Source organism: Aulonocara stuartgranti, assembly GCF_965226115.1.
Source record: "Aulonocara stuartgranti genome assembly, chromosome: 3".
NCBI lineage: Eukaryota > Metazoa > Chordata > Actinopteri > Cichliformes > Cichlidae > Aulonocara > Aulonocara stuartgranti.
This window is the reverse complement of record NC_138941.1, coordinates 17,682,863-17,698,227: the sequence shown is the minus strand read 5'-3', so window position 1 is coordinate 17,698,227 and position 15,365 is coordinate 17,682,863. Positions and strand designations below refer to the sequence as shown.

The following is a 15,365-nucleotide window of genomic DNA, read 5'->3' as shown; positions in this document are numbered from 1 at the left end:
GCAGTATAATGTCCTCGTAACTGTATATCAGGCACTTGTTGATCAAGATTTAGTATTTTGGTCTAAATAACCCAAAATGTGATGTCCACATGTGTGGACGCCAGGCTGGAGTAAAGTGTTAGAGCTATTTATACCTATGTAAACTTTTATACACTGGTTTTTACCTGTCTTGTTTCAGAAAGGTTTAAAAGGGTAATGTCCACAGTTTATTTGTTTATTTATTTGTTTGAATTCAACATATTTTATTAAAGTAATTGAGCTTGAACACAGAAAAAACTGAATCAAATAATCATAAAATCAAATCACTTGCATATACTGAAGTCTAATCTACTCTGAGCTAATGCCGGTTTCCAACACTAATGATCGGGTGAAGGAGAGAGATGAGGGTGTGCACGGCCACTGGTGCTCTTATCCCTGTTCTTTGTGATACAATCCAACAGGAAAGCAGTCAAACCCTTGGACATTAGCCAAGTTAACGTTCACAAATATATACACACAGAGGAACTCTGAGCCCCAATGTCAGCATTAGCACAAACATGCCACTTCATACCAAATCTCAGTGTGAGGTCAGGTGTTAGTCTCATTCCATTATTCTGGCTATATTTTCTTACTCATTACTATTAAACTTATACTTAAGACTAACTATTAACAAAATCACACCCCAATAACTCTGTTATTACACTTTGTATTTAATCATAAAAAGGCTGGATGTTGAAACCTTTTACTTCTATTTTGTATGAGCCAGGATTCTCAACAGCTGATACTCTATGTCCAAAAAGTGACAGGTATCGTTTTATGGAGCAAAAAACTTAAGAGCGCATATTTTATAAATAATACCAACAATTACAAATGCAGACCTTTAATAGTAATAAGTAATCCTTTATTTATAATGCATAGCAATATAAAAATAGTAACATATGAAAATATTACAATGGGCACAGATGAATTTGTATCAAAAACAGCAACCAAGCCAAAGTAATGAATAACACACATAAATAACAACTGCTTGAGAGACCAAACAATTTCTTTTCAACTGTTCCTTGGCAGAAAGTTAAGACAGCTATTCAGCTTTAGGTTTCAATAAACAGAAGTAATGGATGCAGTCCCTTTGAAATGTCACACAAAAGTCTACTTATGCATATACTTAGCTTTAACTCTTCTCTTTTTTGTTTTGTATTCCAAAAGGTTTTCATTTTCTCCAGAGGATGTCTCTCTTTCAGTGGTTATCGACTGTTCACATTCATTTTCACAGACTGTTGGAATGTCGATGCTGGCCGAACGTTTCTTGCTAGAATACAATGGCCTAATTTTGCGTGCATTCTCTGTCGTCTTTATTTCGTACTGGCATATACTTTTGCCTACTTGTTTTGTTTTTAAGACATTTGTATGCAGTTCATCTATCATTGGAGTAATACCCTCTGGAATGAATGCCCACTGTTTAACTGTGTCTAAAACAGCATTTAGTTTTCCAACTGCATCTTCTGTGCATTTTTTGTCTGTGCTTTCAACTACAGGAGTGTCATTCAAAGTTGATAGAGGACTTTTCAGAGAGTTTTTCATTTTTTTAAAATGGCTACAAGCCACCTTCAGGCAAGCACATGTGTTATAGTGAGAGAACGTACAACAAGTGCACTGAAGTGTTTCAGCCGATGCAAAAAAACACAGATTTCCAAACAAACTTGGCATTTTTATCACTTTCAAGTCCTCACAGTGTACAAAGTAATGCCTTTCTTTCACTGCAATTCTTGCCAAGGTAGAAATGTCTGTTTCCATGTTTGGATAGATGTCATTGTCAGCCTCTGCTAATTTTGCAAGTAACACTAGATGCTTGCAAAGAAGTCCTCGTAAGCCATATGTACAGTTGCAGTAGGACTCAACAGGGCAGACGTCATACACTATGTCTTCTTTTGACTCAGATGGGACTTGATATGCATTAACTCCATGGCTGTTCTTGACTGTAATTTTAAGAGCCCAACCACTTTCCATCAGTCTTGAAGCAGAGTCTGAAACTTGAGACAAGGGGTCAGCAAACCTGTTTTTCATGCGGCCCACATCTTGCAGGGTTTTTATGACTGAGAAGTAGTCGTCGGCCTTCCCTAGGAGCACTTCAATCAGATCATCCAGACGCCTATTCTTGTAGCCAGATAAAAACTGGTATTTCAGGCGGTGGAAAAATCTGAAAAACAGTTATTTGAAATGATTAGTAACTGTAATTGAAGGAATTTAAAGTTTTAATCAAGACTGTATTATTTTTTTAAAAATTGGAATACCTATTGCACACGTCTTTTATAAAGGAATGCTCTGTGCCGGTTTAGCTGATTTAGGCAAATCCACCTACTCTGTTTTTTGTTGTGATAACATAAAAAACGCTGCTAAAGGATTTGCCTAAAACCTGTTCTGGCAATGACATGACGAACCTACTCAGTTTAGCCTCTTGGATTAAAGCATAATATCTTTTTTTCAGCAATACAATTGAATGAGGTCAAAATAATAAATCATACCTTTCAATCACATTGTTTGTTTCAGAACGAGCGTGACTGAAGCGACGGCCGTAGTCACACCACATGTGGCCAATGCCTTCCCAGTGCTTCTGAAAATACTGGCACACCAAAGGGTATTGCTTAAATGTCTGGCAGAACTCTGCTGATGTGGCTTTAAAGTCGTCCTCCTAAGAGAATTGGATGCAACAGAATATATTTCAATCCATTTAACAGACCTATTGAAATCTTTAATATTATGTATTGAAGCCCTTTTCCTTTTATTGAATAACATTAAGAATTTTAAGTTATTAATAATATGTCGTGTTTTTGTATTAAGAAGCAATTATTTCTTCCCTTACAATGGCTAAGAAGGAACACTAAACCTATAAGCATATTTGGTTTCAGCATCTGTCTGTGAAAGAATCCCACTCACAAGTTCTACTGCACAGTGGGTGACACAATGATGGTCTGCACAGCTTAAGTACTTGTTTTGATAAGCAAGATAAGAAGCCAGTTTTAGAAATTGTTTCAAAAATCTATTTTGTATCTCTCTGTAACTTTTTTTAGCAACTGAAAGTTATTATGCTCTTAGTGTAATCAAGAAATCAAAATGTGAAATAGACAAATTACACTTACAGATGTGCAAGCTTTCAGCTTACAAAAGAAAGAAATGATTTCATTTCTCTTTTGGGTGTTAGAAAGCCCATGGACCCCGGACTCTGATTTTGAAAGCCATCGATTAACAGCCTGTGAATGTAAGAGAAAAAAAGTTAATCTGGAGAGAGAGACAGAGGAGCAGCTGTACAAAAAGCATAAAAGAAAGCTGACGTCCAAAAATAACTTTGTCACTCACTGGACAAGAGGACCTGTGCATTACAGAAATCAACCAGGCAAACATATTTTTAAATGTCAAAAAGAGCTTTGGGAAGCAGCCACCAGAAGATGAGTGCACTGTGGTCTTAAATGGATGGACATAGTCACTCAACATTTTATCCCTTTATATTCATTAACCTGAGTAGGTGAATATCACAATGAGGCAAATCATGACAACAGGACCCTGTTGTAAAAATGTGTTTCAGGTGCATCTTAGACAACGTGAAAAGAAAACAATGTGGTTTACCTGCAAGACATGGTACCAGCATAGAAGGATAGCTGACTCTGGAAAAACCTTCTGCAAAGCATTTATTTCCGCAAAGTCTTTGTCAACCATAAATGCTCTACAGAAAAAAAGAAAACACTAAATGAGATTAAACAGTATGAAAATGTTTTTGCTATCTCAAAGCACCACTTCAATGCCAAATTAAACATTTCAACTCACAAGTAGATATATAAAATACTGCATACAGCCTATAGGAATAACTTTAACAACTGGAAAGGAAAGTTTTTTGCAGCCCATGCTGCAGCTATAGCATTAGATTCTGGCATGTTATAACTTTTTTGAAAAGGAATTATTTCAAAATCAATAGCTGTCAATGTATTATTTACCTCGGGGAAGTTGGGAAATGCTCACAAACTATTCCAAGAACAGTTTCCAGGGTTTTCTGACTTTCGTTGCTGACAATAGCATAGGCCACAGGGACTCCATGCCCATGATCATCTCTTACAACAAGTGTGAATAAGGGAAATGAATACTGGTTAACGCAGTGCGTGGTGTCAACAAATACTAACTGTTTTGCATAGTTCTCCATGTTTGATTTCATTACAGGTGTCTGCAAAACAATCATTAGTTCTTGGTCAGATGTGTATGGTTGATAGAAGAGAACATGTTCTTGATGTTTTCCATTAAGTAAGGTATGTACACTTTGACTGTCTCCACAGTTAAAGTGCTTCTTCCTCATCATGCAGGTTCTAACACTGTCAATGTCACGTGGTGTGACAAAATGCTCTCTGTTGTGAAGATCTCTGTGTCCATGTTCTTTGGCCCATTTATGACATTCGGTTAGTATGATGGCTGGCTTAGTTCCAAGGGAAAGCAGTTCCTCAATCTTCCTCCTCAAATCACTGGAAATATTGTTGAAATGTGCGTCTTTTGGGTCCGAAGGATCATGCCCATCATGCTTATCATATGTACGCTGCACGATGACTGTGTGGTCTTTCCAACATTTGAGTACTTTAAATGAAACATAGGCCTTACAGCCCACTGCTCTGTAGCTGTTTCGACTTTTTTTCCCCAGCTCTGATGCAGTTGAATTTGTAATAGTCTCTTTTCCTGTCTTTACCTGAGGCAACATTTAAACATTTATAATGTCCATGAAGGGTTAATGAGTTCAATTTTTCTAACACAACACTGAATGGGTCCTCCTGGCATTGTGACACATGCACACAAAGTTGTGTGTCTTTTCCAGTTCTTTTTTTTTCGTCATTCAGAACACTTCTTCTAATTATGTCGTCCATTTCTGGTGGAAAAATAACAAAGGTTTAATTAGTCAATATTCATTAATTCATTTTAACTTGTTGTGGGGTTTTTTGCAATACAATGTAAATATTAAATATAATATTAAAAAAATATATATATATAAAATAATATAAAACAAACAGGGGCTAAAAGAAGCTAAACTTTCATATGGTATGTCTCTGGCAACTTTAACATGATGTCCCAGGGACAACATCTACACGATGTCCCAGGGACAACATTTACGCGATGTCCCAGGGACAACATCTACGCGATGTCCCAGGGACAACATCTACGCGATGTACCAGGACAAATTTGTAAATTTCTGGATTACTGTTAATCTCCATAGAATCAAGAACTCATGTCCAGTTTCACAGCTATGGACCAGTTAATTATGTTTCCAGGTGATAGTTTGATTCATAGATTCAGCACACAACCATAAGTCTAGGCCTTTTAGTCCAGATTCTCTTCACTTATGTTTGTAAAATGATCAGGGGAGCTACTGCAATTTTGCCTGACCCAACCCCCGGGCCACGAAACACCCAAAAAGTTGGGGAACACTGGTTAGCTAATGCTGTCGTCAAGTAGCCTATCGCTAGCAAACAAACAGCAAGCCAAGTGAGGAACATATGTATAATGCTTACCGTTTATTAAAGGAAAGTATCCTAAATTGACTTCAAATTCGGCGGACAGGCGGCGGTTTTTCGCTTCTTCACTTGTATTTCGAAATACTCGAAGGCGGGTATTTCGAAGTCGCAAAGGAATGACGTCACAAGAAGGTGATTGGTCACTTGCAATGTTGAACCTGGAACAACATTAATTATGATGATGTGGGAACAATGCTGACACGAGGAAATCAGATCGTCCCTTGTTACAACCCTCCCCTTCAAAGGGCATCGGCGACCCGACGATGAGCTGAAAAGAGAGCACACTTAAAATTTTGCTCATTTTATAATGGATTGTGGCAATTTAAATGGGTTTGAGTGCTGTCCAGCAGTCTTCCTCATTGACCTACGAGACCCTTGCGTCAAGCTGGCAACATCTTCCTCCCCAGGTTCTAGGTCCCCAGAACAATCCAAATGGGGCACCCCCACATGTGTGGGACTCAACGTCCCTTCCTCCAACACTGCAGAATCGCCTCCATCTCCCTGTTCTGTAAACATCTGTTCCACTTCATCAACCATACTGTTATTTGTGGCCAACATTCCGGTTAGATCATCCTGTTTTGACATTTGTAGGCCACTATCTTGGTCTCCATCCAATTCCCTGATTGGAATGTTTCTCAACTCAGTTCGATGTACTTGTCGAAGTGGACCAGTGTGCCCAGCAGGAGCGACTGAATATACTACGCCATGATAAACGCCATGAGTTTATCTTTGATTTGACAGAAGATTGGCAACCTGTGGTCCAAAATATTGTGTCCTTTGGAGCTGGTGGGCAGCAACCCCTGCCCCCATTTGCATCGGAAACCCCGGGTTACCTGTACCGGGTTCCCACGCTACCTTCCCGGCGAAAGCGTCCTCGTCGCCGGGGTAAACGAAGCGGTCGCCTGGTGAAGCTAAAGGTTTACCTAAAGAATTATTCTGCTCTTTTCCGACCAGTGCATGGATTCTTGCCAAGGCTGTTTGCGTCTCGGCGTTTTCTGGATCCTGTTGATACCTGTTTGGTGCCTGTGGTCGGCTTTGATGATGATGCTCCTCGGCCTCGCTGCCCATGCCCTCCCAGGCTAAACCTCCACTGTCAACATTATCGGAATCTGAGATCGCTGCGGCGGGTTTCTGGACCTCCTGAACCCCGAGCGCCAACTCCAGCTCCCGCTAGGATTGGCCTGGTGAACGCCAGATCACTTTTAAACAAAACTTTTGTTCTTCGGGACTTCTTCAGTTCCCGTGATCTGGATTTTCTGTGTGTGACTGAGACGTGGCTGAGTGTTGGTGAGTCCAGTGTTCTATCTGAACTTTTACCTGTGGATTGTTGCTATTTTAACTCGCCACGGACGTCAGGCAGAGGTGGAGGCACAGTGACTGTTTACAAAAAGGATTTTAAATGTAAGCAGTGTTTTCTACAGCCTTCGTTCTCCAGCTTTGAACTTGCCTCATTTGAGGTGAGTCGTACAAACCCGATTTTCTGCGCTGTCATCTATCGCCCCCCGAAATACAATAAGAACTTCATAAACGACTTTTCTGATTTTTTAGCTGGGATTATGCCCAACTATGATAGTGTTCTTATTGTTGGAGATTTTAATATACATGTATGCTGTCCTGATAAGCCACTGGTAAAGGACTTTTTAAGCCTTATTGACTCTTTTAGCCTGGTACAGTCCGTACGTGGCCCTACACATGAGCACGGACACACACTGGACCTTGTTCTGTCATATGGTCTGCCTGTCACTGACTTGGAGATTTGTGACTGTGCACTCTCAGATCATATGCCTGTATTATTCAACGTTGGTTTGACATATACCGCAGTTAAACCTGGCGCTGCTACTCGGTGCTGTCGGGTTATTAACCCCGCCACTGCTGCGCAGTTTTCTGCTGCTTTTAATCAGCTCGGCGGGCCTTCTGACTTTGTTTCCTCTGACACAGAAGACCTACATTCCTGGTTTAATTCTTGCTGTCAAAAAATCATGGACTCTGTGGCTCCTTTAAAAACCAGGCAGCTTAAGGCTAAACCTGAGCCTTGGTTTAATGAGAGCAGTCGTGCTGTTAAGAGGGAATGTCGTCGAGCAGAACGGAGGTGGAAAAAGGATAAACTGCATGTATCATTTCAAATTCTCAAAGACTGCTGGCATCGCTACCAGAACACTGTTAAAGAGGCAAAAAGGGAATATTTTGCAAATATTATTTCTTCCAACTGTCATAACCCACGTGTGTTATTTAGGACCATTGACACTGTTCTTAATACTCCTTTGAATGTCTGTTTGGAAGTTTCTCCTGAGATTTGCAATGATTTTCTGAACTTTTTTATTGAAAAGGTTGTCACCATCAGGGCTCTTATCACAGCTCCTGACTCTGACCCCTCTGTCTCTGTCCCTTGCGCTGCTGTTTTCACTCAGTTTGAGCTTGTGACGCTCTCCTCTTTAGAGGATGTGGTTCGCCATATTAAGCCCACAGGTTCCCCACGGGATCCTGTCCCTCCACAATTCTTTAAAGAAATTTTTCCTAGTATACAACAGTATGTCCTTGACATTATTAACAGCAGTCTGTCTTCTGGTGTGGTTCCTGCAAATTTCAAACATGCAGTAGTACAGCCACTGCTTAAGAAACCTGGCCTTGATCACACAGTTTTAGCGAACTATAGGCCTATTTCCAAGCTGCCTTTAGTCTCCAAGGTTTTAGAGAAATTTGTTTTTAGTCAACTGAAAGATTTTCTAGATGAAAATGGAATCTTTGAGGTTTTTCAGTCAGGTTTTAAAACCCTTCACAGCACAGAATCTGCATTACTAAGGGTTTTTAATGACATCCTTCTGGCATGTGATTCTGGTAACCATGTTGTTCTTGTCTTGCTTGACCTAACTGCTGCCTTTGACACAGTAGACCACAATATTTTAATTTCTTGATTACATGATGTAGTGGGTATTGGTGGCACTGCACTCAATTGGTTTAGGTCTTATTTGTCAGATAGAACTTTCTCTGTCAGCCTTCTCGGTTACGAATCGTCTTCTGCTCCTCTGTCATGTGGTGTCCCACAGGGCTCAATTTTAGGGCCACTGCTCTTTTCTCTGTATCTACTGCCTCTGGGTTCTATCCTTAGAAGGCATGGGATCTCATTTCACTGTTATGCCGATGACTGCCAAATTTATTTGACACTAAAACGCAAGGATGCCATCTCCATAAAACCTCTCTTGACATGTCTAGATGACATTAAAGCTTGGTTGGCTCGAAACTTTTTAAATTTTAATAAAAAGAAAACAGAAGTGTTGGTGTTTGGACCCAGTGGTCCCTGTGAGTCCTCCTCTGTTGTTTTAGGATCCCTGGAAGTCTATTTTAAATCTGTTGTTACTGACCTTGGTTTTAAGTTGGACAGTGATTTTAAATTGGACAACCAAATCAGAGCAGTGGTGAAGTCCAGTTTTTATCATTTAAGGCGACTGGCAAGACTAAAATCTTTTCTTTCGAGGCAGCACCTTGAAACAGTGATCCATGCTTTTATTTCTTCCCGCCTGGACTACTGTAACTCACTTTATGTGGGGGTCAGTCAGTCATTGCTCTCACGTCTGCAGCTGGTTCAAAATGCGGCTGCACGACTCCTAACAGGAACTCGAAAAAGAGAGCATATAACCCCCGTGCTGGCCTCTCTGCACTGGCTGCCTGTGTCTTTTAGAGTTAATTTTAAAATTCTTATGTTTGTTTTTAAATGTCTACACAGTCTTGCCCCGCCTTACCTCTCTGAGCTTCTTCATCCCCACATACCCTGTCGGTCTCTCAGGTCAGCTGACCAGCTGCTCCTGGAGGTACCGAGATCCAGGAGGAAGCTCAGAGGGGACAGGGCCTTCTCTATTGTGGCTCCAAAATTATGGAATAATTTGCCCATGCATGTTAGAGAGGCCCCTTCACTGTCCACTTTTAAATCACGTCTTAAAACCCACTTTTATTCCTTGGCTTTTAACCTCAGTGAGACTTAGTTTCTTTTTTAATGCAGTAGTTATTTAATTAATGATTTCACTCTTCTTTTATTTGTTTTTTATTTATATCTCATGTAATTTTATTTTACAGTTCCAATGTACAGCACTTTGTGTCAGCTGTGGTTGTTTTAAAGTGCTTTATAAATAAAGTTGATGATGATGATGATGATGATGACCAGGAGGAGGTCGCACTACTTGAAAGGGCGTGGGATCCCAAAAATCTTGAATTTTATTGCGACCTCTTACAGAGTGGTTTCTCATATACACCAAATCGCCCTGCTCCAAATCAGGACTAGCACATTTAGAGGAATTCAAATCTCTCTGAACCCTTCTCCTTTCTAACCGTTGCTGCACAACATCATATGCAGCAGCCAAGGACTTTTGGTGTTCCTGTACCCACTCTTCAAGAGTGACGTCCTCATCAACTTCACTGCCAACACCCAACCAAAAATCCACTGGCAACCGTGGCTCTCGCCCGAACATCAAATAATATGGAGTCATACCAGTTGACTGATGTACTGTGGTGTTATACGCATATGTGACTTGGGAGAGATGCCGCGGCCACCGGCGCTTTTGTTCAGGAGGCAGGGCACGCAGCAAGTCATGAAGTGTACGATTAAATCGTTCACATTGACCATTACCTTGTGGATGATAGGGTGTCGTCCGACTCTTCTCTATCTTATAAATTTTACACAGCTGTTGCACCAAAGCGCTTTCAAAATTTCGCCCCTGATCAGAATGTATACGGCTTGGAGGCCCAAATAAATGAAACCAATGCTTCACTAAAGCCTCTGCCACTGTACTGGCTCGCTGATCTTTTGTAGGGACAGTCTGAGTATATTTAGAAAAGATGTCAGTCATTACCAAAATATTCTCTTTACCATCAGTTGAGGGTTCAAGTACTGTAAAATCAATTGCCAAAATTTCATGAGGCCGAGATGCAGAAATACTACCCATAAAGGTTTTAATCTTTGGCACAACGGCCTTAGAAAGAACACACCTTTCACAATCTCTGCACCATCTCTCAATATCTGCATACATGTGCGGCCAATAATATCGCGAGCGCACCAACTGCAGTGTACGCTCAACCCCTTGATGGCCATGCTCATCGTGGAGTAAACGAAGGACGCGGCTCTGTAAACACTGTGGCAGCACCAGCTGGTCAACCTCCCTCACTCCATCAGGAGTATGAGTGCAGCGATACAACACAGACTCCCTTTGTTTCATCCGCCCCCATTGACGGACCAATTCCCTCGAACCCTTACCAAGACCATCTCTTTCCTTTGAATCTGGCAACCTGGCCACCTCCCAATACTTTAAGAAGGGACCAATCACAGGGTCTTGTTTCTGTAACGTACAGAGATCAGAGAAAGAACAACCAGGTAAAACACTTATCTCTGCCTGAACACTGGGAATCATCTCACACTGCACTCCAATATCATTAGATAATGGACCATCCAATTCCATTACAGTTCCATGTAGGCGGGACAATGCATCTGCATTAGCATTCTGAGCCCCAGGCCGGTATTTTATGGTCAAATCAAAAGCGGCCAGCTCTGATGCCCACCTCTGTTCTGTGGCACCTAGCTTTGCCGTGGACAGATGGCTTAGTGGGTTATTATCTGTAAATACAGTGCAACGATGACCCAAAAGATACTCCCTAAACTTTTCAGTGACGGCCCACTTGAGAGCTACAAGCTCAAGCTTCATGGAACTATAATTTCTCATATTCCTCTCTGTAGGCTTTAAGCTACGACTGGCAAAAGCTATTGGCCGCAATTTACCCTCATACTCCTGGGAAAGCACTGCCCCTAGACCCCCATAGCTTGCATCTACTTCCAATGTAAATGGCTTCTGAAAATCAGCAAAAGCAAGCACTGGTGCAGAAACCAGAGCAGCCTTGAGCTGATGAAAACTTTGTTCACACTCCAAATCCCAAGAATCCAATAACGGTTTTGGGGGGTCCTACCTTTTCTACCTGGAGGGAGGAGTGCAGAGACCAATCTATGCAAGGGAGCAGCCATGCGTGAAAAACCAGCTATGAATCTCCTATAATAACTAGCAAATCCTAAAAAGGAACGCAGTTCTGCTAGATTGCTGGGCGTTTTCCAATCCCGCACTGCAGCTATTTTATCTGGATCAGTAGAAACTCCTTCGGCAGACACCACATGCCCCAAATATTTCACTTGCCTCTGGAAAAACTGGCACTTGGAGAGTTTCACTTTAAGCCCCTCTTTATCCAGACGAGAGAAGATTTCTTCCAACCGCTCCAAATGCTGTTGCACGGAGGATGAAAAAACAATCACATCATCCAAATACAAAAGCACCGACTGATGTCTGCAATCTCCAAACAAACGCTCCATCAGGCGCTGAAATGTGCTGGGTGCATTACACAAACCAAACGGCATGCGGTTGAACTCAAACAAACGAAATGGGGTACAAAATGCAGTTTTAATCTTATCCTTCTCAGCCATTTCCACCTGATTATAACCACTAGCCAGGTCCAAAGTGGAAAACCACTGAGCACCAGTCAAAGCATCCAAGGATTCTTCAATCCTTGGCAGAGGAAATGCATCCTTTCTGGTCTTGGCGTTTAACTGTCTATAATCGACACACATGCGTAGACTTCCATCCTTCTTTTGAACAAGAACTATTGGGGATGAGTACGGACTACTACTTTCTCTGATGATGCGAGCTTGCAGCAGCTGTTTGATATGATCCCTTGCCAGTTCATACTGAGACGGAGGGATTCGCCTGTATGGTTGTCGCACTGGTGTTTCATCTATCAAAGGAATTTCATGAGTGATCAATTTACTACAACCAGCATCCAACTCATTCTTGGCAAACACGCCGCTATACTTCTGCAATAAAACTTTTGCTTGCCGTTTCTCGCTCTCCTCAAGACTTTCAAATTCAGGCAGATCCAATTCCGCTGCATTGTCTGCCATTGTATGACTGGAAATATAAGCTGTACAACACTGTGAATTTACAGAGACCTGTATTTCAGAGTTACCCTCTGCTAGCACACTGGCCAGTTGAACTGTAGCAATCACCCGACGAGGTGTCAACCAGACATCAGTTTTATCCACATTAGTAACTGGAACAAAAGCCTCCCCTCCTTCTCCCTTTACCAATGAAGGAGACACCAATAGGCCTTCCGGGAGAAAACCATCATCAGGCCCGAGGGGTTCAATCAAGAGGTCAATAGGTGTATTCACAGGCATCTTTGGACAGGTAACAGGAACATAACTTTGCGTTCCAGCTGGAACACAGAAAGACTTCTTACCCTGTACTCTAACACGATGGGGTTCAGGAGAATTTGCCATGGCCTCCATCATTTGGCAGTATCTCAACGCTCTTCTCCAACCACGTGGCGCAGTCTTCAAAACTGGAGCTTCCCAGAGGTCAGAACCATATTGTTTACACAATTCAGAGTAAAGGGGGTTCAATACATTCATTCCTAACACACCAGGTACAGATGTCTTTTTCTGTGCCATGTGGCTATCTGTTGGATCTCCCACAATCAACACCCCTCGACGAGGTAGGTGAATTCCCAGGATTGTAACATCCAACTCAATATACCCAGAATAAGGAATTTGTAGGCCATTAGCTGCTTTAAGTCCCAACCAACCACAGTCTTTAAGCTTTTTATCACTGAGATGAGAAAAGTTATTTTTAAAAGAGCTTTCTGTGATTGTTGTGACCATGGACCCTGTGTCCAGCAAACATGAAATAATAACCCCACCCAAATCAACCTCCCCTTCCAAGCATTCACCAACTAGATGACCGAGTTCTACATTACTGGAGCCTTGCAACCCTCCCACCAGTGTGTGGCTCTGTGCACTGGTGGGTACTAGTTTTCCGCCACCCCAGTAGTTTGGCCATCAGCCCTAGCTGCTCTTTCATGCTGATTTCCATCAGAATTGGGTAATGTCGGGCAAAATCGGGCAATATGTCCAATTTGCTCACACCTAAAACAAATGGGTTTACCATTCACCGTCCTTCTACGTCGAGAAGTGTGATTGCTAGAAGCAGCCACCTCCTGTGGGTTTAATGCCTTAATGACCAACTCTAATTGTGTCTGTTGGGCTTTAAAAAGGGACACCAACTCAGCATATTCTGATGTTCTAGAATCTACACTTTCACAAGAAGCTTGCATATCTGCAGAGACTGAAACAGACTGATTATATCTAGACCTAAAAGGCTGATTCTCATACTGTGCCATCCACCTGGTCGCTTTGGCTCTCGCCTCACGAATCGTCCACTGTGGGTTGGCATTAATCAAATCTCTCAGCCTGATCCTCAATGTCAGATCTCTAACACCATCACAAAATTGATCACGCAGATCTTTTGAAGCTTTTCTTGCAGCTTCCTCATCCGTTTTAATAATCTGGTCCATTAAGGCCATCAAGGAATGAGAAAAGTCAATTAAGGACTCGCCTTCTAATTGTTTACGATTGAAAAATCTGCGTTGCAAAGAAATGTGGGAATCTAAGCAACTGTACATTTCTTTCAGTGTATCAAAAATTTTCTCAACATTTTCTTTCTGTTCCTTTGGCAAAAACTTTATCTCAGTGCGTGCAGTACCCTCTAAATGGTTAAAAATGATTTGAGCTTGCTCTTTTTCTGTTCTGCCTCTCGTGCGCACAAAGTCTCTCATTTGCTCAATCCACTCATCTAGAGTCAGTGAGCCCATATTGTCCAACTTCCCTGAAAATGTTGGCAACTTTCTATCCTGTTGTACGTATACCACAGGATTGGGTCTCACAGTCTCTGATTCACTTCCTGTAGCTCCTGTTGATGTAGAGGGCCTCTCTGTACCCACAGATGCTGTTTTCAAGTCTCTAAGTTCATTCTCCAACTCCTGTATACGTTGGGCCATTGTTTGTTGCTCGCTTCCCTCCATGATGGCGATCGAGACCTGGCTGCTCCTTCTCTCCAATCTTACAAACCTGTCCCTGCTGTCCTTACAAAATAACAAAACAAAATGGCCACTCCCTTGAATCCTGTCGACAACGCCAAAATGTAACCGAGGACAAGGGATAAGAAAAAGGGGCAAAGAAATAATTGATCATTTATTTATTACATGAGTTAAACATACAAATTCCCAGTCGTTTCCAGACAGGACTTACAACACATCCTGCTGATATCCCAGCTGCACATGAGACTTACCACACAAACTGTGCGAAATAATACTGCAACCCGTCACACCCCGCTTAGCGACACTGCAATCGTGGCACACACTGCAAACAATTCGGGTCTCAGCGCAGCTGGGAATCAGTGCTATGTATGGCCTGTGATCTGAGAGATAAAGGGAAGTGGCACAAACAATTAAAATAAAAAAAACAAAAGAGAGGTTAGTCCGCCCTTACAAAACTTACTCTCAATCAATAACCGCCTCTACGGCTGGACGGACTAACCAAAACAAAATTACAAATCAATCAAAAGAACAAAAAAAAAGGACAGCAGAGACAGCACAGCTGGAAAACAAACAACATTATCAATTAAAATATTACCCAATAAAATAGCAATTTTATAAAACCATTCAAAATCATGAAGCTAAAACAAACACTCAATATACCTACAATATTGATCAGTTTCCCTGCGCGCAGTCGATCTAGGGCTTGATCAATTCTTCTATTAAAATTCGTGGTCACACTAAAAAAGTCCAATGACACATTAAAAATAGGCACATGCAAAAGATCCAAACAAAAATGGCAAAAGTCTCTTACCGACAGTATACCCACTCGCACCTGAGTGAATTAATTGCCTCTGGTTTTTTCCACAGAAGAGCGCTGACTTCACCCCATACACCCACTACCTTTTCACAGCTCTTCAGCCAATCACCTGGCAGAGAGCAACAAACTGC

At 41.7% G+C, this 15,365-nt stretch overlaps 1 protein-coding gene and 1 long non-coding RNA gene across 2 annotated transcripts; both read right to left on the bottom strand.

Annotated features, from left to right (window-relative positions):
- Positions 1–1,573: 1,573 nt before the first annotated feature.
- On the bottom strand, positions 1,574–3,959 carry LOC309697453 (uncharacterized protein; the record flags this gene model as incomplete). Its single annotated transcript, XM_082519353.1, has 5 exons — positions 3,601–3,959; positions 3,117–3,227; positions 2,502–2,668; positions 1,860–2,176; positions 1,574–1,584 (listed from the first exon to the last, which is right to left on the bottom strand). Exons 1-5 carry the CDS (start codon positions 3,688–3,690, stop codon positions 1,574–1,576), a joined length of 696 nt encoding a protein of 231 aa, XP_082375479.1. The 5' UTR covers positions 3,691–3,959.
- Positions 3,960–14,560: 10,601 nt separating this feature from the next.
- LOC309703338 lies at positions 14,561–15,365 on the bottom strand. The gene is made up of 2 exons (XR_014275859.1): positions 15,229–15,365; positions 14,561–15,154 (listed from the first exon to the last, which is right to left on the bottom strand). It is a non-coding gene; the product is annotated as an uncharacterized lncRNA (long non-coding RNA).